The following is a 23,181-nucleotide window of genomic DNA, read 5'->3' on the forward strand; positions in this document are numbered from 1 at the left end:
CTGATGCTCAGCCTCCTCGTTATCGTGGCTCCTTTCCGACTCTTCATGTAATTTTTAGAAATACATCATTTTCTAAAGGTAAATTAAATTGGATTGGATTGGATTCATTGGAGGGACTGTAGTCTGTTAGGGCTGGGGTGAGAACTGCTGGTCTCTAGTCATCAGTGGGGTTTGGAGGGTGATCTGGGACCCCGTGACTCCTGCATGAGCTCTTCCCCACCCCACCCCAGGGGCCTTCAGCTGAGTTCCCCCGCACACCGCTCTTCCCGAGAAGGCTCCCCAGGGCCCAGGGTTACTTCAGCCACATGGCAGGTGCTGCTTCCTTCACCAAGGAGGCTGACCCAGCTGCCCCAGGCACCAGGCCTTAGGCACCACCAGGCACCTGACCATGTCCGGGTGGGGGTGAGCCTCGCCAGGCTGCTGGGGGAACACCTCTCTGGAAGCCCCCAGTGGCCAAGAAAGAGAAACCCAAGGCAGGAGGGTGAAGGCCTGTGTGCCAGCCTGTGACCATCAGCCAGTGCAATGGTGCTTCGGTGTAGACACTGGGTGATGCAGGACTGGGTCTGAGGCCTGGTTCTACTGCTCTTAAGCTGGTGACTTCAATGAAGTCATTAAACAAATGAGTCCTAGTGTCACCATCTGTGAAATGGGGGTGAGCAGAGAACCTGCTTGGTCAAGCCCTTGTGCAGATTAAAATTCAAAATGTCCAAGTGAAGGAAGAGCTCCATAGTACATGGCATACAGTAAGCACTTAATACATGTGCAGTTCCCTTATTATTATTGGCTGCCTGCTTGGTGCAGGGCCCCTGCCCTGGCTGGCCCTGGGAGAAGGCCACAATGCAGTCTGATAGCCTCTTCACACTGACCCTCAGCACCGAAGCCCTTGGGCTGCTCCATCCTGGGCAGAGGTGGGTGCCCAGGGACCGTGCTGTCCTCTCTAGTGCAGGGGGGTACATGGGGCCACTGGGCATGGGGCCAAAACCGACTGAGCAGCTTGCATAGGGGCAAGACACACCCCTAGGGGTGGAAAGCCAGCTCGGCCCCTCCAGCACCCAGGGAGCCAGGAGGCCGGTCCTGCTCTCCCTCCCCCACCCCCAACCCGCTGTCATTGGTGTGGGGCCTTCCCCGCCCAGCACAGCGGCCGCTCGTCCAGAGTTTACCAGGCACCAGCCCAGCAGGAGCATCTCCCCACCCAGGATCAACATCAGTCTCAGGAAAGAAAGTCAGAGACACTGCCTCACGTAACCCTGCAGGTGGCAGTGCCCACGTCGCACAGTGCCACCTCCCCTGTGCTGGGCCGAGGGACAGGCAAGTGGGGAAAAAGGGGAAGGGACATCAGAGTCCCCAGCCTCTAGGCCCCGGACTCTCAGAGGAGAATTCCGGCGCCTTCACCAATTCCCAGTGATCAGTATCTCTGTAGAGGCGGGACAGCCCGGAGGGCACACAAGGCAGCGTCCACACAAGACCAGAGACACAGGTTGGAGCCCCGCACACTGGCTTGCCCTCCCACCTTCATCTCCCACCCTCCACTGGGCCCCATGCCCAGGCAGGGCAAGGGTGACACGGGACAGATCACCTAAGGTTCACACATTCAGGGCATTACCTGAGCACCTGCTGTATGCCAGGCACTGTCGGGGCAGCCCCGACAGTCGGGTTTGAGCAGCAAACAGGAAACATACCAGCTCCTGTATTAAACAGCCTTTTCTGGCTTTGCCCGAATTCCTGGACGTCCTCTGTCCCCTTGAGAGCGTCCCCAGGCCACGGTCAGTAGAACGGGGTTTGTGGTAAACGCCCGGCCTCAACTGGGTGTGCTGCGGCCCCACTCGGAGAGCTCGGCTCCTCCTTTCTTCCGGTGTGCTAGTGACACAGGGGTCACCTCGACGATGGAGCCAAGAGGGGGTAAAGCAGACACTCCCCTTGCAGGAGAGTCCCAGACTCAAGCTGCCCCCTGGGTAGCACCACCAGCTCCCTGCTCCCCCGCCAGCTCCTGCGCAGTTCAAGTCTGCTTCCACTAGTCAGTTTGATGGTGGCGTGGGGAGGGGGAGCCTGCCCCCGGGGCCCAGGCAGCCGGGAGGTGACAGGCAGAGGCCAGAGGGCGTGCACATGGGAGACCAGTTATGTTAAGTCCCAGCTCCCAGCTTGCCTCTTTTCACTGCTGCCGCCACCCTTCAGAGCGAAGGCCCCAATTTGTTAGACCCCGGGGAGTGTCCACACACGCACCAGAAGAGCCCCAGACTCGAGCCCAGTGTCACTCTCACGTTCAGCCGATTAGGGGAGCGTCGCTTTGCCTTTTCTGTCACTGAGGCCTTGGGCCGACAGCCGCACACCAGTTGCTGAGGTACTGGGAGGTCACCCCCCCTCCGCAGAGATGTCTGCAAGAAACACTGCTTCTGCTGTTGGCTCTGGGGCCACCTTGAAGCGTTTTCTCCCTCCCTGGGCTCGGCTAATTGGCTGTACCTCATCACTGGGAAGAGAAGGGGATGGTCCTCAGGCACCTGCCTTCGCTCCAGCCCAGACGGACGCCTGTCACTCTGTGTCTGGCGTGGATCATTGGCTGTTGAGCGTGGGTCCTTCCTCTGCCCCCATGGGTCCCAGGCCCCCGGGGGCCACTCTCTTCAAGGTACTTGGAGTCAGCATGAGGGACCTACCCTCCCCCAGCGACATAAAGGGCCCTTTTCTCAGACAGGGATGAACTAGTCACCTGGCCCAGGATCCCAGCCTCAAACCAGAAGAAGGGGAGAAGGAGAGGTTTGGCCGGAGACACCGCAGCCCCCTGTTCACTAAAGACAGAGCCACAGATCGATTTCGAAGGCCCCCCCCACAGACCCCGGGGCTACCTGGCGATCGGGGCAGAGGGGCAGACAGCCGCTCATCCCTCCCTGGCTCAGGAATTTCCTGTCCACGCTGGCAATGCGGGACCAGGAAGCAGCTTTTACTTGAAATTTCCGGTGCTGCCGTGGGAGCCCGGGGGGACTATGGGAAACCATTCTGGCCAGACCAGATACCAGGGAGTGAATGGAGGGAGCCCGGGAGCCGGCAGGGCACACAAGGTCTCCTCCCAGGGCCCATGTCTTCCCTGAGCCGTGGACGTCCGGGGCGCAGCTGGGGACCCTGTCTTGATCAATTGCGAGTCCCCTGCTCTCCCCAGTGCCCGATTCACAAAGGCCATCAACCTGTATTGTTTAAACTGAGAGGCCTGCCCCTGTTCTTGGCCCCACGATTAGATGGGTGCGTGTGGGTGTGTGAACACATACACACACTCAGCCCACAAAGGAAATGTGATGCCATTTATTCCAAGCCCGGAAAAATATTTTTCAGCTATTGAAACACAATAGGTGAGGCCAGGGCATTGGATTCTGTGGTCCCCTCAGGCTCTCACTAACCCAAACACAACGTCTCTCCTTGTGGCCTCCACAGAGCACCTCCCTGGCCGTCACCCCACCTGCTGTGGCAGCCTGGCACCCACACCCAAGCTCCTGCGCGGTTCCCCACCAGCCTTCCCCAAACGCAACCCAGCCCAGCATCTTTCTCCTACTCCCCCAGAGCCAGTCCCAGCCCTTCCTCCTCGCACTTCAAGCCCATGCAAGGGGAGACAGCCATTGGCCCTGGTTCTGCCTGCTTCTGTCCTTGAGGTCAGGGATCTGACATGACCCAGATCAGGGATGGAGGATAGGACTGTTCAGGCACCCGTATCTCTCTAGCTCCAGCATTTGGAAATGAACAGCAGACACTAAGGCCAATAAGAATCTCTGGCAAGACCAGCTTATAAATTTCAAAGGCCCTGGACAGAGACACCTGGGTGGCTCAGGTCGTGATCCCAGGATTGAGTCCACATCGGGGTCCCCACAGGGAGCCTACTTCTCCCTCTGCCTGTGTCCCTGCCTCTCTCTGAGTGTCTCTCATGAATAAATAAAATCTTTAAAAAAAAAAAAAAAAAAAAAAGGCCCTGGACAGCTGGGGGCTGCAGGACAGAAGGACTGCTCACAGAGCTGACGTTGTCCTCATCGAGGTTGGCGATTTCATTGGTCTCATTAATGACGATCCATAGCCCCTCCCGTTCACCAGGGTGGCTCATCAGAATCTCCGGAATGGCCTTAGACCAGAAGACGTCCTGGAAGAGGAAAGCAGGACTTAGGAGAGCCTGTGCGTGTCCCTCGTTGACCCTGAACCTGGAAGCATTCATAGCATTTCTTGGGGGATGTTGCTTCAATCTGTTGCTGATAGGGGAATGGATTCAGGGAGCAGACTGTGCTCTGGAATCCATGAGACTCCTCCTCCTTGGAACAGTACCTGCAGGAAGGAAGTCCTTGCATCCATACGTCATCGTGGCAAAGGGGAGGAAGGGACCAGGAAACTGTTGACCAACGGACATAGCTTTGGGTGTGACTCTGATTCTTGCATCCATTGATCCCAAGAAATAAATGATTCCTGTCAACATGAATGAGCAAGTACAAAGATGCTGAGGAAGTTCGGTATAATGGAGTGATGGATGTCAGGCCAGATGAATCAAAAAAGATTTCCTGAAATAAGAAACATTTTTAGTACTTGAAAGAAGAAAAGGAAAGAACTGAACATCATCAAGCTCCGACATCTGTATGTCAGGCTCAGAACAAAGCATAGGTACTTCCTCATTCGTTCTGCATGCTGTGTTCTGGATGATTCCTTCCAGCTTGCAGAGCAATGATTTTCTCTTCAGCTCTGCTTCATATATCTACACTGAACTCCATCAAGTCCTTAGTTTTGGTTGTTGTGGGGTTTTCAGTTCTACAATTTCTATTTCAGTTCCTTCAAAATTGCTATATCTGCTTTTTAGCTTCCATGCCCTGGCGAAATTCTCCAGCTTGCTTTTATTTCTTTGAAGTGTAAATGTAGCTGTCTACGGGTGATGATCCCAGTATGTCCAGGGTAAAGGCATCTCTTTGCTATCTGTTATTCTTCTGGTTCTCCCTCATGGTGTCTCCTTCCTCTGCGTTCTTTGACTCTGTGCGGATGGTGTGTTTCAACATCGTTTGAAGGAATAACCTGTAGCTCAGGATGAGAGTGTTCGTCCTGAAAAGAGGATTCTAGTTTGCTTCTTCTAGACACTCGGCAGTGCTGTTAGCCCAGGACCACCTTAATCTGAATTCCTGGACCCAAATTCAAGGCCACGTGTCCATGGGAGGGAATATCTATTTTCAGTTTATCTTTACCCTGAAGGTGAAGCCCTGCAGGACTCCAACTTTGAAAGAGAGGGGGAGTATTTATTCAGACTTCCCACCTGAGAAGGGAGAGGGGGCTCTGCACAATCCGCAGTTCATTTTTGTCACTGTGACTTCTGGATTCATTTCTTTCAAAGACAAGGGTGGCGTCAAGTACTGGGCTCACGTCTCTAAATGCTCACTGCCTTAGAGATTATGGCCCTGGGCTTCCTCATTGATGATCTGGGATGTTTGTTGTATCTCATCCAGCTTTTTTATTTGTCCCCAGCAGAGCAGTTTGTTCAAATTGTTTAACTTTCTGTTCCTGGAAACAGATGTCCCTTCTCTCATTCTTTTTTATGGTGATCAGATGAGGTGAGCAGGTATGAACATTCCCACTTTACAGATAAGAGAGTGAGGATTGGAAATGGCCCAAGTCAAGTGGTCCCCAAGTGGAGGACACAAGAGTTGAATCAAGACTGTTCTGGGGGCACCTGGATGACTCAGCGGTGGAGCATCTGCCTTTGGCTCAGGGCATGACCCCGGGGTCTGGGATCGAGTCCCACATCAGACTCACTGCAGGGAGCCTGCTTCTCCCTCTGCCTGTGTCTCTGCCTCTCTCTCTGTGTCTCTCATGAATGAAGAAATAAAATCTTTAAAATAAATAAATAAAAGGTTGTTGTGCATCCTAGGCTCATAGTTTCCCCACTCCTTCACACTTGAGAATGGAAAAGAGGAAAAGGAAAACTATTTAAAATGTCCATGAGAGGTTCAGAGGGAACAGGGAGCCAGGCAGTGAGCTCCACGAGCAGCTGCATCCACAGAGCAGAGCTTCTGTCGGAAGAAAAATCCCCAAGTGGAAATGGCAGGTGCTCCTCACTGGAGTGGAGCTCCCTGTGCCCCCTCGGGTGATCCAGTTCCTGGGGAGACAGCTGCTCCCCACAGAGCTAGAGTGCACAGCATGCAGGTGAGCATCCAGGTTGGAGCAGATGTGTCCCCAGAAAGAATGCCAAATTGGGGGGGTAGGCAGCTTGCCCAGTGGAAGGACCTGGAAGGAAAGCCAGCGGGAGGATTTCAGATCAGGCCTGATGGGAATTCCACAGTGCTTGCCCCCTCACCTCCCTTGCCTCCTTCTACTCCTCCTGCTGCCAGGAAGTCACCCAGCAGCCTTTCCAGAACACTTCAGTCCCAGGCCTCTGAAACAACAGACACATTCTGTGATTGCTTCTCCCCCTGTCCCCCCTCTCCCCGACCCCCCCTCCACCCAGCCAGTTGCTGTGGTTCAGTCTGCAGCAGCAGGGGGAATTCAGGACAGCGCCCCCAAGCCGAGCAAGCAGTGGACCCTCTGCATCCCTGCCCTCCCAGCTATAGGCTGGCTCTCAAGTAAAGTTTGCTTTCTCCCTAAAGTGTAAGGGCCTCTGCTGAGCCAGGCTCTTCAAAGGCAGTGGATTTATGCTCCTTGAGGCCTTTCCTTTTGCACTTGGTAATGTTTCTAAGATGGATTTTTGCACCCTCCACCCAGGAGGCTCATTAACACACAGAGGGTGTGTGGCTGGGTGCGGTGGGGACCCGGCAGCCGGGGGACAGGGAGGGTGGAGTCAGAAGCCAGTCAGGGCAGATGTAGGAGCCCCGGGGACCAAGCCCGGCTCTGGAAGATTCCCCCCTCCCCCGTGGAGGCTGATGTTTCATCAAGATTAATAGTCAATTGAGTCATTTTTAAAGGGGCCTTTTGATGAAAGAGAAAGCACATAAATAAACCCTGCCTGTCACTTAGGCTGTCCTTTTCCGTGTGCCCCTCAGTTCTGCTTTGTAGCCAAGAAGCCTTCTGCCCTTTCGCTGATGCACCATCAGCCTGCATCAGGTCACCCGTCCCAGCAGCCGTGTGCATGGCCCTCGAGGGGCCATGGTGGACATGCAGGGCAGGTGGGGCCGGGTGGCCTGGGCTATGTGTTCTGGGCCCAGCATCCTTCCGAAGAAGTTCCCTGCAAGGTAGGTGGTGACAGCAGGGTCACAAGGTGCCTCCTTGTGCCTGGCCCTGCACCGGGCCTGCTCTCAAGGACAAAGTTCATGATGCTGCCGAAGGGACCATTTCCTGCAGGAAGATGTTCTCTTGCTTTTACAACCGGTGCAGTAGGGGTGGGGGGGGGAAGCTCAGGGGCTCAGTCACTGGCCCCAGGTTGCACAGCCACAGAGAGAAGCAGGTTCCTAATGCCAAGTCCAAGTTCTCGGCATGACGGCACCTTCTCCCATGCCTGGGCCTGCCAGGGAGGGAGCACGAGGCAGGCGTGCGACAGTGACCCCCAGCACAGGCCGCATGAATCGGGGAGCCGCGGCATGACCCGGGAGCTCAAGGAGGGCTGTCTGCCAGCAGAGGGAAACACAGTCTGTGGCTCCCACTGCCGAGCCGGGACTTACAGGTACAAGTTTTGGGTAAACTGACAATGCAAAGAGCCCAACCACGACCTGGGGTGTGTCATGCAGAAGGCGACTGAGCGCCTGGGTCTAGCTGGTCGTGACTTGTTAGAGTTACATAATCCTAACTAGTTCTATGTGGGTGTCTGATAGAGTCTACATATACATGATGCCTAGAAACCACGTATGAAACTAGTTATAATGGGCCCCTGGGTGGCTCAGTGCTCGAGCATCTGCCTTTGGCTCAGGGTGTGACCCCAGGATCCTGGGATTGAGTCCCACATCGGGCTCCCCACACAGAGCCTGCTTCTCCCTCTGCCTCTCTGTGTCTCTCGTGAATAAACAAAGAAAATATTTTTTTAAAAAACCTAGTTATAACAAAGCTCACTCACAGTTTATAAAGACCTTTAATAGGCGGGACTTGTTAACAGCCCTGTGAGGCAGCTCATTTGCTGTGCCACGTTCTCGATGAGTAAACTGAGGCCGCTTGCAGTTGCCTGAGGTCTTAGCTCAGTAGGAAGAGCAAGGACTGAGGCAAATGTCTGTCTGACCCAGAGCCTGGACAAGGGAGGGCCCCAGAGGGTGGGGGGGGGCACCGTGGGGACGACTCCGGTGCCACCTTGAGCCTCGGTGGCCGTGGGAACCAAATGCAGCTGTGATACAGTGAGAGGTCACAAGGAGACCATCTCCCGGTCCCGAGAGGGTGCGGGCGCTGGGCCAGCAGCCAGCACTGGAGAGCGTGCAGTGGCAGGGAGGGCCCCTGGAGCTGACTTTGTTTACCCTCCAGGCAGTGACCCGCAAGGCTGAGTGGGGACGCCTGGGGGCCATGTGCGGGGCCCACGGACCGCAGTTCAGAGCCCCTCAACCCACGGGGCCTGCTACCCAGACTGCCCTTGGCCCTGCAGCTCTGGTCCCTTGCCCACCTCCCCTCCTGCCCGCCGTAACCTCCGCTGCCCCAGCCCAAGCCTCGCAGGGAAGAGGGGTACCGAAGAGGCAGGGGGCCCTTCAAAGGACATGCATGTGGACACTCAGGACTTGGGCTGCCAGGTGGATCTGCTTGACTGCCCACCGGCCTTGCTTCTGCCTCCGACTCCGGCCTCCATGGGCTTCGGCCTCAAGGCTCCATTCGCTTTGGCTGTGACACCTGGCCACACCCCTGCCTACGCCTCCCAGACCTTCCGGGCCCTTCCGTGTGTCCCCAGCCCCCAGCCATGACCCCTGCAGTCTGTGGCCTCCCTGGCCTGGCTGCCCCTGCCCGCCTCATGGTGGAGACGGCTCCTCCTGCCCCAGAAGTGCTTGCAGGCCCGGGCAGCAGAAGGCCGAGGGGCTGCCCTGGGGAGCAGGGCTGCGGGAAGGGACATATGGACAAGGAGATGCAGATGGTGCAGGCCCGCAGAACAAGGCCTCCGAGGGCTCCCCGGGCTGGAGCAGACAAGTGTGCTGCTCCTTGGGGCTCTCTCATCAACCTGTAGCGCTGAGAGTGTGGAGGGGGTAAACAGGGACAAGTGTCCCAGGGGCTGCCACTGGAGAGAGCAGCTCAGCAAGACTCCTTTCCCAGAAGAGCACACCAGTCAAGACTGACTGCAGGGAGACGCATGGTCCACAGGCACCCCAGGCCCAGGGCCGGGCCACTCAGGGCTGAAGGGCTTTGGGGTCTCAGGGCCCCAGGCCTCCCACTTCTTCTGAAGGCTGAATGGCCTCACAGATCACACTTGGAGCATGCCGTTTAGGGCCCAGGGCCCAGCGGGGGTGTGTGTAGGAGGTCTAGCTGGCTGGCTGGCTGGCTGCTGGTCCCTGTCCCATCATAGCTCTGGTTCACTCCTTATTTTGCCACCTGCTTCTCCCCTCTGTACTCACCCATACCCACGTGTCCTTCCCGGGGCCATGAGAGCAAAAGGCTCTGTGGGGGCGGGGGGAAGCAGGCTGCCTTCAGCTTGGGCATGTTACTGCGGTGGTGGCCTCTGATGACATGGCCCTTGCAGACAGCTCGTGGCCTTCCTGGACCTGCTACCTGGCCCAGTATGGATGGACACGGGTCTGAGGCTTTGGGACCAGATGAGCACGTGGGGATCTCCAAGGAGGAGGTCTGCTCCAGGGCCTCACCCAGGAAGGCCAGCCTGTTCATTGCCGTCATAATTAAACTCAGCATTAAATCTTTTCACTTCTAGAAACCTCATGTGGTTCTTTTTCACGTGTACCTGATGACTTATTTCCTGTAGTGTCCTCTTGCAGGCTCCTCTTTGCAATTCTCTCCTTTATTCGGTAAAACCATATCATACATGACTCTTCTATGTCCATCGGTTTCAGTGTCTCAAGTTCTTGGCGTGTGGGTGGATGGTCTCCAAATCTATCGTCGGTTTTTCCTGTTGACTCTGCATTCATGGTTGCTTGCTTCTTCACGTGTGGTTGTTGTTGTTGTTGTTTTAAGCAAACTCAGGATCTTAACCTGTCAGAACCCTGAAGGCCAGGGTTAAGGGGGTTTTCCCCCTGTCAGGTCTTAAATCTGGCTTTCCCAGAAGCCGGGTGACTCGACCATGTTGAGAGCATCTGAGTCCACGTGTGGGCCTGGCTTCTCCTGAAGACTCTGAGAGTCCCTTTCTGCTGTTGGTGCAAAGGGTCAGTTTGCAGTGACGGGTCACCGGTGAGCAGTTGCGGTAGGCCAGTGGCCTCAGAGCAGCAGTGTTCCTCCCTCTGCTGACAGCTCCCTCCTCCCCACTGTGATATCCCCCTGTGGTTTGTCTCTTTTTATTGGGGGTAAGATGTATTTCCGCTGCCACACGTGAACCCAGCAGCTCATCAAAGGCTGTATTTTATTCAGAATGTGGATGTTTTGCAGCAGAAGGGTTCCCTGATCATCTCATCTGCTGGAGTCAGCAGTTCCATTGCTAAATCTGTTTATGGTTCGCTCACTCGTTCAACAGACCCTGAGTGCACATCCTGTGCCAGGCTTGGTTCCAGGTGCTGAGGATCCAGCCTCTCCCCTCCTGGAGCTTGCAGTCTGATCCCAGAAGAAGCCAGCCCCAGGGCCATCTTCAGATGACACACATCTGAAGGGACACACACCAGAGTAGCCGCTCTCTCTCCTACTCACTCTGAATTATCACGTCCCTACTGTGCATCATGTACCGTGCCAGGCACCAGGGACGCAGAGACGGACAGCCCCATGCTCAGGCTGCACTCGTCGAAATGGGGCACACAGCCATTTCGGGGGGTGGGTGTTTCTGCAGAGAAGAGTAAGTGGAGGTGGAAAGAGGAGTGAGTGATGCTCTGTTTTGGGGAGGGGGCTGCTAAGGGAGGTGACATGTGAACGGCATCTAGGAAGATGAGTAGTTGTTGTCTGGGGAAGGAGAGAGAGGATCCTTTCCAGCAACGGGAAGAGCCTGGTGAACGACGTGTGGTCACAGAGGGGCCCGAGGCGCTGGCTAGGGTAGAAGGCAGGAGGAAGGGATGGTGGGAGCTTGGCTGGAGACCCACACGGCTTGCCCTGTCTCCCAGGCCCAAGGCCCCCCAGGTTCTTCCCTCTATTCACCCTCACCCTGAGGCCAGTGACCAAGTCCAGCAAGTCATGATTCCTCAATGCTACATCTCTGTCCCCTCCCTCCCTGCCTGGACCAGCTCCATAGCCTCTTAACTGGTCGCCCTCACCTCTGCTGTCATCTCCATCCAGCGCCTCCTCCACCTGCCTTCAGGGTGATCTTCCAAAGATGAACGTCTGATCACATCATGTCCCCCACTTACCGTCCTTCACCGGTTCCCACGGCCTTTGGGAGAAAGCTCAGAGTCCTTGGATTAACGCAGAAGGACCTTCTGCGACTGCTCCTCTAGCCTCATCCCCCATCTGCCCCTTCCTGCAGCCAGTAATGTCTCAGGTTCCTTGGGTAAGCCCTATGCTTCCCAGCTCAAGAAGTCAGCTGGGGCCACCACCTCCAGGAGGTCCTCTGGCCAACCCACCCTCCAGCCCCCTCCCCAGCCTGATTGAGAGCCACTTCTTTCTTGCACACACTGGAGCCCGTGTGTACGCTTCTCGTAGCATTATGACATGGAAGCTCCGTCAAGATTTACTTGTCTGTCCTCTCTGAGACTGTAAGCTCAGGGCACGTGTGGGCAGGACATGCCTGTCTGTTTAGCTCTGTATCCCCAGGCATCCAGCAAAGTGAGGGACACAAGCGGGTGTTTGATTAATCCAATCAATCCAGAGGGACAGAGGTGGAAATGTGTGGGCCCGTCCAGGTTAGGGTGCTGTGTGCGGCGTAAACAATGCCCAGGTATTTCTCTGAGCCATTCAGACAGGCTCTGCCACCTGATATCCGATCTTGGTGTCTCAGTTTCCTCCTAGGTACAAGGGCTGCTCGGAGGCTGCTTGCTGTGGCTCTGATGTTCTGTGAATCTGCAGATCTGTGACCTGTGCAGAGAGGATGGTTCAGAGCAGTGATTCTCTAAGTGTGTTCCCCAGATGGCACCATGGGTGTCACTGAGACGTGGTTAGAATACCTGTTCGGGGGTCACACTCCAGACCTACAGAATCAGAAAGCTAAGGGGAGAGCCCAGTAGTCTGTTCTAACCAGCCTTCCAGGTCATTCTGATGCACGTTCAAGTTTGGGGAACTGTGGTTGAGAATAGCTTTGTTACCCAGCACAACTGCTATGGAGGGACAGGACGTGGAAAGCATTGCCACAGACTCCCAGGGGCCAAGACCCCGCAGCCATGACCAGCTGTGACCCTGCACTACAGGCCAACCACACCACTGGCCTGGAAGGCTCATGCATCCCCTTTTCCCCAGATTCTGCGCTGGTGGAAGCCAGAAACATGTCTCTTCGCACCTCTGTCCCTTCCTGTAGTGGGACACAGAGAAAGAGGGATACTCTGAAGCCACATGAGACTCACTTGGAGCGCAGGCTTGGCCAAGCAGGTGACCCCGTGCATGCTACTCGGCCTCTCCCAGCTGCACTTTCCTCAAAAATGAGGCTAATGATGCCTCGTAAGGTTGTCAGGAAGATAGAATGGTGCACATGGATGTCATAAAAATAGACTATTGGTGAATTGTTACCGTGGTTGTTAGGCCATCCTGCTCTGAGCCTCAGTTCTCCCCTGTGGGTCCACCTCAGGTGGAGTTTTCAGAGGAAACTTAAGGTTCCAAATGCGAACCCATCCTTTGGCTCTTGGCTCACCACTGCGGCCACCTTGCGGGTGAACTCAGGAGAGTGCCTGGCTGCGGGGACACGACCAGAGACGTGGGTTGATTTGGGGGGTTGGGGATGGATGGAGAGGCATGCAGTAGAAAGGAAAAGTGCTCTGAGGTTCTCATTGGATCTTCCAAGTCCCCCTCCTCAAGAATCGACAGCACAGGGCTAAAGTCATTGGTAGGTTTCAGCTAGGCCGCTGCCCTGGATGCCGTCAGCACTGAGGCCCTTGCTCTCTAACCAGACTTCCGCCTGCCATGATGGCTTCTCAGGGACCATGGCTTTGGGCCATAAGGACTAGTCATTGTGTGCAGAGATTGGGAATGTCAGAGACCTGGTTCCTCTGCTGACAAGCCAAGTGACCTTGGGTGTATTAGTCACTCTGTGCTTCAGTTTCCTCACCAGGAACATAAGGATAATAATCGTATCTATTTCTTAGGGTTGCTGGAGGGAGCAAATGAGGTCAAGTCTTCACAGTACCTGACATGATATAAGACAAAAACAAAAACAAAACAAAACAAAAAAACCGACAGCAATCCTGCTCCATGGGAGGGGACCTGGACATGCAAAGAGGCTGACCAGATGTCTGTCAAGGGATGAACACACCAGGCAAGCTGGGGTTTTAGTGTGTGTGCTCCGGGGTGGTCTGCCATTGTCCTTTGCTCTGGACAAGGAAAGTCTCTGGAACTTGCCATGGTGCCCAGCCTGCTCAAGGAGGCCTTCCCCAGCCTGAACCCGCCCACCAGGGCTGCTCTCATCCCCCATCCGCATCCCCAATCCCAGGGGTCCAGAGCAGAAGAGGAATAAGGTGGGTGCAGGAGTGGGTGTGGCGCTGAGGTGCTAATGTCCCCCTGGAGGAAACTCATCAAGGACGTGTCTCCTTGACGGAGCTCCAGAAGCTGGGCCCTGAGTGGACAGTGTCTGGCCTCCAGGAACGAAGGGACTCCCCGCCAGATACATGGCCTCGCCCCTGCCTGAGAGGCAGGCAGAATCAGAGCAGGAGCTGGGCTCGCACTTATCTCTCAGCACCTGGAGGAGGAAGTGGAGGCAGCAATTAATTGTACAAGGCGGGTGGTTTGTGCAGCTTAAGTTCAGATAAAAAGTTTAATTATCCCTAAACCCTAATACAAATTAATTAGTCTCCCATATTAGGAGGGTAAGCTCCCCTGCTCTTGCCGCAGCCCAGACATCACTGCAGACTACTGAGAGGTACCGGGTCCCTGAGCCCCCACCCCGCCCCCCATGGGGTCAGAGGCAGGCAGCTGCCTCACTGTGGCCCCAGGTGAGGTCTGGGTATGAGTCCTAAGTCTGGGGTGAGCGCCCTAGCTCCTCTGTCCCCGGGGGTCACCTCCAGGAGGGGCTTCCTAGTCCCTCCCCTTCCTCCACTTTCAGAGCCAGGATGAGGGCTGGGGGAAGGGAGTCCTTATTTGCAAGAGACAAGGAAGACAAAAAGGAAATAAGGCTAAGGCTTGAAATTTTTTTTTTTTCTAGGCCATGACATTTTCTTTTTTTGTTGTTTTCTCACGCCTTTCTTGGCTTGAAAATCCACAAGGAAAATAGGCCATACATGCCATTAGAACTTAGAGAATCCCTGTCAGCTCCTGCACCTCGGGGCCCCTACCCAGGTGGGACCCAGGAGGCCCTGGGCCAAGGCCACTGGCCATCGCTGTCCCTGTGATCATAATTAGCTGCCATTTAATGAGTGTTTAGTGTGTAACAAGCGTGTAGTCTTTGCAACACCGCAAGGTATGTTTTATTCATTGACTCACACATTCCACCAACATTTATTAAAGTTTGAGCTGGGGAAGGACGTGCTTGGATGTGCATTTTAAGAATGTGGTTCTTTAAAAAAAAAAGAAGAAGAAGAAGAAGAAGAATGTGGTTCTTTGTAAATTAAAAGGGAACAGGAGTGGAAGTGAGAAGTCCAGTTGGGAGGCTTTTACTGATGTCTGGTCTAGAAGCCCCCGTGGTCTAGGCCCTGGATTTGTTTAATAAACATCAATAAGATTCTTCCTTATGTGCCAGAATTGAGCATGTTCCAAATAGGACCTCACTAATCCCTCACAACAACCCAGTGAAGTGTAGGTACTGATATTTTATCAGTCCCAGGAACCGTGGTAAAGAAGTTCAGTGATGTGCTCAAAGTCACCCAGCTAACAGGTGACAGAACCAGGATTTACTGTGGGTCCACACTTTTAACGGCCACTTGGGACCACTGCCGCTGCAGCAGCAGAGCTGGAGAAGTGGATAGGCTCCGGCTGGCTCCCAGAGCCCTTCCCCAAGGTATCCTCGCCCCATCCACCCGCTCCCCCCCCCCAAAGGAGCCCAATGTGAAGGAGAGAACAAGACAATGGGGAAAGACCGCCCTGGGCTTGATTCCAACCAGTTCTGCCCCTTAGTCCTTGAGGACCTTGGACACTTCACTGTCTCCTCTGGACATGGGCTCCACATCCCTCAGGAGCATTGACTAATGGGGTTGCTGTGAGACCCACAGGTACAGAGAAAGTTCCCAGCACAGGCTCCAGTGCATTATCCCATCCATCCTTCCATTCCCCATCCCTCTGCATCAGGCCAATGTTCCCCATCCTTTGATTGTGTCTTCTATGAGAGGATTTCCAGGCAATTCACCATCCCAACTTCCCTTCTCTGGACATGATCCCGTTCATCAATGTCCTCCTGAATGTATAGTGCCCAGAACTGCACACAGCAACCTAGAAGCGATGTGTCCCAAGGGGCAAGTACAAACACCTACTCCCTCTTTCTGGACACTGTTCTCCCATCAATCCGGCCTACGGTGGCGTTAGCTTTTTAGCAGCTGCATTACGCCAGTGGCTGCGTTGAAGGTAAATTTCCCTGGTGATTTTTAACACGGATGACTTTTAAGCTGGTTTTTTCCCATCAACTATACAAGTCGTTGGTTATTTGAATCAAAGTGCTGGTGTTGTCATTCATCTTTGTTAAAATTAATCTGGCTGGTTTCACCTGTGATTACATGTTAAAATCCCTTTGACTCCGAAAGACCTCAATTCATAGTCATGCTGTCATTTGGAAATTTGAAGAGCTTGCTTAAAAATAATCAGCCGCAGACAGAGAAAGGCAGACACTGCATGATTTCACTGACATGTGGAATCTAAAAAACAAAATAAATGAGCAAACAAAACACAACAGAAACAGACTCGTAAATAAAGGAAACTAACTGTTGATTACCAGAATATCCAACAGATGAAGTAGGTGGGATAGATGAAGGGGATTAAGATGCATAAACTTCCAGTTATGAAATAAATAAGTCACAGGGATGTAACGTTCAGCATAGAGAATGGTCAGTATCATAAGAACTTTGTCCGGTGTCAGATGTAACCACACTTATCATGGGGGTCGTTGTGTAATGTCCAAAACTACTGAATCTCTATGATGCATGCCTGAAACTATAGGATATTGTGTGTCAGCTGTACTTCAGTGAAGGAACTTAATTTTAAAATAAAATCATCAGCAGTCCCCTGATCAACACCATCATGGTCGTCATTATTACCATGGGATCCGAGTAGAAGAAGGTTTAAACAAAAGCAATAATTTGTTGGTGTGCTGAGTCAAAAAGAAGGACCTATTGGCTAAGGTGAAGGTGAAGCCAGTCCTCGGAATTAGTGCAGGAATTTGGACTCCCTCAGACTCCCTTCCCCTTTTCTCACCTTTTCTTTTTTTTAAAGATCTTATTTATTTATTCATGAGAGACCCAGAGAGAGAGGCAGAGACACAGGCAGAGGGAGAAGCAGGCTCCCTGCGGGGAGCCCAATGTGGGGCTCGATCCCGGACCCTGGGCCAAAGGCAGACGCTCACCCCTGAGCCCCCGGGCACCTCTCACCTCTTTCAACATGTCAGCCTGCTCCTTCTCTGACTACAGCCTGGCTTCTTCCTGCGGCAGGACACTTGGCTGCCAACAGCTCCAGAGATTTACTCGTCACAGTGTCAACCCTCTTAGAAGAGACTGGTCTCGTCTCAAAGGTGAGACTCCAGGGAAGGGAAGAAGTTGCCCGGTATCAGTAGCCAGAGGGAGAAATGCAAATCAAAGCCACAGTGAGATGCCACTTCACACCCACTAGGATGGCTAGAATGAAAAGACAAATAGTAACAAGTGTCGGTGAACATATGGAGAAAGTGGAGCCCTTAATTTAGTGCTGGTGGGAACGTAAAGTGGTGCAGCCGCTTTAGAAAACAGTTTGACAGTCCCCCACACTGTTAGACATGCAGCTACCACATGACTCCTAGAGAAGTGAAAACACACTTCCGCACAAAAACCTGTACACAAATCTTCAGGGCAGCACTGATTCATAACAGCTCCAGAGCAGAAACAACCCAAATGTTCCTCAACTGATGAGGGCAGAAGCAAATGCGGGACGTCCATACGATGGGATATTGTCCAGTGATGAGAATGGCTGGACTAGTGACCCTGCCAAGACGGGGATGAACCTTGCAGCCACAGCACAGCAGGCCAAGTGAAGGAAGCAGACACAGAAGGCCACGTATTCTACAATTCCATCCATGCGGAACGTCCAAGAGAAGGAAATCTACCCAGAGAGCAGTTTGGTAGTGGCTTGGGGCTGAGGGGCGGGGGTGGGATGATCCCCCACTGCTACCGGATATGACGGGGGTTTTGGAGGGAAGAGGTGATAAAAATGGTCTAAAATTAGACTGTCATGATGGCAGCACAACTCCGTAAATACACTAAAAAAGTACTGAGTGGAAGGCACCTGGGGGGGCTCCGTCAGTTACGTGCCTGCCTTTGGCTCAGGTCGTGATCCCCGGGCCCTGCGCTCAAGGCCCCGTGTCAGGCCCCCTGCTCAGCATGGAGCCTGATTCTCCCTCTCCCTCTCCCTCTGCCCCAACCTCCTCACTCGTGTGCTCTCCCTCTCAAATAAATAAGTAAAATCTTTTAACAAAATACTGAATTGTAGGATTTAAATGGGTGAATTATATGATATATAAGTTATATGTCAGTAAAGCTGTTAACAGATGAACCCAGGAGAGGAGATCACTGACCTCGTGTGAGTCAGATGCCTCGTTCTGAAACCTGGGAACTGTGCCCGGTGGGAGCAGGGGTATAGGAGAGCGTTTGCAGGGAAACAGCAGCTCCTCTGGGAACCAGCTCCTCTGGACGGAGGTTATGTCCTAGTGGGGTGGGGGGCACAGTTCCTAGACAGGAGCCTGGAGTGGGCAAAGCAAGAGGTGCCCACCGTGCTGGCTATTTATAGAGAATTTACATTTACCAGAGACAACACTTGGTGCCTCTTTTGAATCCTCTCCTGAATGATTATAACAACCCTGTGGGTTAGGTATATAAAACCCATGTTATGTTGGTAGAGGCTCCCCTTAAATAACTTTCCCAAGGTCGTTTAACCAGTAAGTAATGTGGGGCCAGGGATCAAACTGGGCCCGGGCTCAGTCTCCTCTCAATCATTAGGCCATGCTGCCTCCCTCTGGCTTCATGTAAGTTCTTGACAAATTCTGGAACACACGCTGGAGACCGAGCTTGCAATCCATTCCTTATTTCCCCTCTCACCAAAAGGAGACCCTTTCCACACAGAAGCCAGGAGCTTCCTTCGCGGGCACGGGGCTGCCCAGGTCATCTTTAGGAGATGACGGGAGACCGGTGTCTTGTTCTTCCCCTACTGACGGCGCTGTCGTCCATACCCATCCCTCCTCCCCGTCGGGGCTTTGAGGACCTGGGGCAGGAACACAGCTTGCGAACATCACCATGCAGCCGTCTCCCAAACCACCAGCCAGCGAACCCTCTAAAACAAAAAATAAGGTGACTGGCTGGTGAGCAACATGGCTTATTTTCCAAGTGTTCGCAAGCTGTCCACTTAATGTCTGCTCTCAAATTCTGCCAGCAGTGTGATGGTAGAGCTGATGGTCTGTGGCTTCTTAGATTTCTTCTCCCTCGTCTTCAAAAATATCAATGCAGCATTTCGGCCTCCAGTGTCTCAGTATTTCTGTGCCATGTCCCGACTTCTCAACCAGGCAGTGCTCAGGAGCTGAGCTGTCCTGCTTGCTCTCTGTCATATGTCACCAGGAGCACACGTAGCTCCACTCCTCGCTCTTTTTTCCCAGGGGTAAAGCCACCTTGCCATGTCCTTAGCATTTTTCACCAGCCTCCACCACCCCAACATGTAGCCTTTTGGACAGCGTGCTTACATACGCCTGCCATACTTCACTTCCTCCGTGGCCATGAGCTCGACGCCCACCTTTCAGTCATATCCTTGAAAGTCCCAGCTACTGTGATTCGCCTCTAGGGACAACCTCCTTTTCTTCATCATTGGGATTAGTTGAATGTGGGACCATCAGCTATGTTTGTAGAGTTTCCCAGCAACAGAGACCACGGAGTCCAGGACGCCTGGGCCAAAGCAATGGTGCGTATTATTTATGGACCTGCACACGTCACAATAGGATAATGGTCTGGGTTACTCATTCTGTCTCCATTTAACAGACAAGGAGGCTGAGGCCCAAAGTCACATTGCCCCAACATCATGCAGTGATTTGATGGTGAGCTGGTTGGGGCTTGACGCCAATTTGCTGGAGTCCAGAAGCCAGGCTCTCCAGAGCACCACTGGAGGCCCCTCCTGAGCAGCACAGCAGAGAGGAGAACCTAACACCAGCAATCCCACAAAGAGCTGCCTCACTCAGGTTTAGTGCCGGTGGCGCAGTAGAGATGGTGTGAGCCGGGCCAGAGGGCCAAGACTGAGGGAGAAGGAAGAGCGTTTGCAAAAGAGGAGCCTATTCACAGGGTGTCCGGAGGCCTCAGTGAGGGAGGTCACTCATCCATTCACCAGACACATGTCAACAGCTGGCATATCGTCCACAGGGCCCGTAGGTGCTTAGGAGATGAGGATGGCACCCTCCCCACCCCGGAAAAGATTTGCCCTATCCCCTCCAGCTCTTCTCTGCATCCTCAGGACACCTGGGTCCCCTCAGGACAAGTGACCGTGAGTCTCGCTGTCTCAGTGGCAGCACTTTCTGGTCCTCCTCCACCTGCTTCTGCTCCACACATGGTGTTTCTGGCTTCAGCCAAAGGAGTCATCACAGCTCTTTGCCCAAGAGCTTTAATTTATTAATTTATTAATAATGAAGAGGCTAATATGTAACCGCTGTGGAGAGTCCCTTATGGACTGGAGGAAAGAGGCTCTGGCCTGCCTGCCCGGGACTGAGCACCAGCCGGGGGCACCTACGGGGCGTGAAGTACTTGGGAGCTCTGAAGAGCCAGAGCTGTCCCAGCACTTTTGTGGCTTAAGGGGCCGAGTCAGGGGGTGCTTGGTTGCCCTCTGAGATGGTAAGGTTGGTATAAAACTGACAAAAGCAAGAAGAATGGGTTTTAATCGCAGCCTGTCCCCCAACACGGGCAGTCCACCTGCTGTGTGCCTCTCTTTCTGCGTCTGCACGGTGGGGAGGACACAGCCCACACGGTTCGTGGAGCTCGTGGGAGGTAAGCATGCACAAGTGCTTCTTGCATAGTAAATCCCCATGCGAACAGAGCATGGCCTTTTGGTTGTGTTTGTGGACACAAATGCGATCATGCTGCTCTTCTTCCTAATACTCATCCGTGGCTGCTCATTGCACTCAGCACACAATCCACACTCCGTGTGGTGGCCTCGGCCTCCTCTTATATGATGACCCTCCACCCCCAGCAGCAGGTCTGCAGGTATTCTGAGAGCAGACCATGCTCCCTCCAGCCTCAGGGCCTCTGTGTCTGTGTTCCCTCTGCCTAGCACACTCTTCCCCAAGCTGTGGCACGACTTTTAGATCTCAGCTGACCTGTCGGCTCCTCAGAGCTCCCTGGTGACACTGCCTCCTCCTGGCACAACCCCTGTATCTCTTCTCTTTTAGACATAATGACAAGTGAACGTTTTGATGTGTTCTCCTTCTTGTTTATGGTCATCCCCTTGTAGGTTGTTGCCTCTGAGAACATGGGGATCTTGTCTGTTTTGTTCACTCTCAGGTCACAGTAGGCACATAATAGGCACTTGAAACAACTGTTGGATGGATGGATGAATGGATGGGTAGATGGGTGGGTGGATGGGTGATTGAGTGGGTGGGTGGGTGGATGGGTGATTGGGTGGAAGGGTGGGTGGATGGGTGGATAGATGAGTAGATGGATGGATGGATGGATGGATGGATGGATGGATGGATGAATGAGTGATGGGCAGGGAAGCCTGGCTTGTTTCCCAAGTGACCCCCCTTCTTCCTCTCTCTCTCTCTCTCTCTCTTAGATATGGAGATATGGTGCCCAAGACAATTGCAGGGAAGATTTTTGGCTCCATCTGCTCCCTGAGTGGTGTCTTGGTCATTGCCCTGCCAGTCCCTGTGATCGTGTCCAACTTCAGCCGGATTTACCACCAGAATCAGAGAGCCGATAAACGCAGGGCACAGAAGGTAAGCCTCAGCTGGGAGTCTGGGTGGCAGCACAGACAGGGGCCCGGCCCACTGCTTTATGCCTGTGCCGCTGAGACAGTCAGGTTGCCGGGCCTGGGCTTCCCCGGGCCGATCCCGACACAGATGACCTCTTCCTTTGGAAGGTAAGGCAGCTTCATGTCCCTTCCTACCCACCATGTCCTGCACTCCAGCCCCGAGCCCCGGGCAGCCACCACGTGCAACAAATCCTCAATCATCCATGAGCTGACTGCCTCCCTCCTGGATGTTCTATGCGATTTCCTTGAGCCCCAGCTTCCCCTTTCAAGATCTCAGCCACCGACACTTGGTGTCCTGGACCCTTGGTCTCCCTGCCAGGAACTTCCTGGGGCACAGAGTAGCTCTCCAGTACCCCACGCCAGCCTACACAGAACCTATGGACAAAACAGGAATTGGCTGAGAAGAAAAGCAAGTGCTCTGAAAGGAGGATATTCTGAGGTCGCTGAGTTCCAGGACAAATGGCAGGACAGGCTTCAGCCACCTCAGGGTGGCCAACACTACTTAAGGAGGCAGGGCAGGTGAATGCGCCGGTTCGCCCATGGAGTGAGGACAAATGTCGGCTCAGGTGCTTTTTTTAGGGCCTCTGGCTCATGAAGCTTCTTGGGTGGAGACTTTTACCAGATTCCCATCAGGCAAGGGGAGGACCCATCAGGTTTTCCATTTCTCTTTTGATCTGGGCTGAAACGGGTGCCCCTTCAGCACCAGCTCAGCCTCCAGGGGGTGCAGTAGAGCCTTTCTGGGCACAGTGGATGTTGGCGGAAGCCTCGTTGAAAGAGTCATTTATAAGGGCCTGAGATTCATGTCCTTATTTTGTTCTTTCGTTCATTCAGTCCACAAACATTTCCTGTACCTACAGTGCATCAGGCCCTGTGCGTGCAGCTGCTTGTTCCCCCCGCCCCATGAGCCCTGCTCCCGGTCCCCCAGTTGCAGGGGAAACACCAAGTAGCAGGGCTTCCTTGACGCATCAGAGGGATCCAGAACCTCAGAATATATCTGCATATGCTGTCTGGAACCAAGTCACAGAGTTCATGAAGGTCAGCTCTGAAACATGGGTGATTATATAGAACACTTGATAATACACAGGGTGCAATCACAGAGTGAGCTCAGGTGGTTCCCCATCCACAGGGGCCCACCCTTTGACTCACCTTGACCTGGGATGTTGCCAGCCTGCCTTGGGCTGATCTGCTGGTTCTGTTCTGTCCTCTCCATCCCCTTCCACATCTGTTTCCTACCTCTTCACCCAAACTGCAGGCCTCCCCCAGCCCCGCACCCCCTGCTAGCCATCCCAGAAATAGGACTCTTACCTTGCTCCCTGTTCAGGCCAGCAGGCAGGTACAAACACTATCTAACCTCACTATACCACCTCAAGGAAGGGCCAGGGGGAGCCTGGGATCTGCATCCCCAATCAAGGATCATGAGGGCCGGGGGTCCTAGAGCAACCCCACCCCCACCTCCCAGGGGTGGGCCTGGTGCAGGTGTCTGGGTCCAGTGGGTGAGGGCCAGCGGGATCCCAGCTCACAGGCTAGCCCACTGCTGTGCCCAGGCCGGCCAGGCGCTAAATAGCTCCTGCAAGCCACTTTCCCCTCAGTGCCCACACCCTTACCTGCCTTCTAGAGCATCCCAGCCCCTGCTGTTCATCCCCCGGAGAGGTGGGGAGAGTGGTCATCTCCAACAGGACATTCCAAAGCTCACCCTGTGTGACTACATGCGGAAGGATCAGCCCCGCTGTACCCCTCCTGTGGCTGTCAAGGATGCCGCTCCCTCCTGGCTCCCTCCCGACCACCTTCCCTCTCCCTTTGAAATCAGAGTAAATGTTCAGTGTTTGCACCTCCCTGGATACATTTCTCCTCAAGGTTGCTGGCTCTGTCTCTTTCACCTTGGGCTTCTTACAAGAGGAAAAAAAAAAAAAGAAAAGAAAAGAAAACAAGAATCCTGCCTTGCTTCCCACACTGAGT

At 53.9% G+C, this 23,181-nt stretch overlaps 1 protein-coding gene across 4 annotated transcripts in view; it reads left to right on the forward strand.

The window, feature by feature from the left end:
• Nucleotides 1-23,181, forward strand: part of KCND3 (potassium voltage-gated channel subfamily D member 3) — a 201,313-nt gene that overhangs the window by 164,540 nt on the left and 13,592 nt on the right. For all 4 annotated transcript variants that reach the window (XM_025452892.3, XM_025452891.3, XM_025452895.3 and 1 more), the window contains exon 3: nucleotides 21,028-21,190. In XM_025452892.3, coding sequence (XP_025308677.1) covers nucleotides 21,028-21,190 — 163 coding nt within the window. The remainder of the gene's footprint in view (nucleotides 1-21,027; nucleotides 21,191-23,181) is intronic.

The sequence above is a fragment of the Canis lupus genome, chromosome 17, assembly GCF_003254725.2.
Source record: "Canis lupus dingo isolate Sandy chromosome 17, ASM325472v2, whole genome shotgun sequence".
In the NCBI taxonomy this organism is placed as follows: Eukaryota; Metazoa; Chordata; class Mammalia; order Carnivora; family Canidae; genus Canis; species Canis lupus.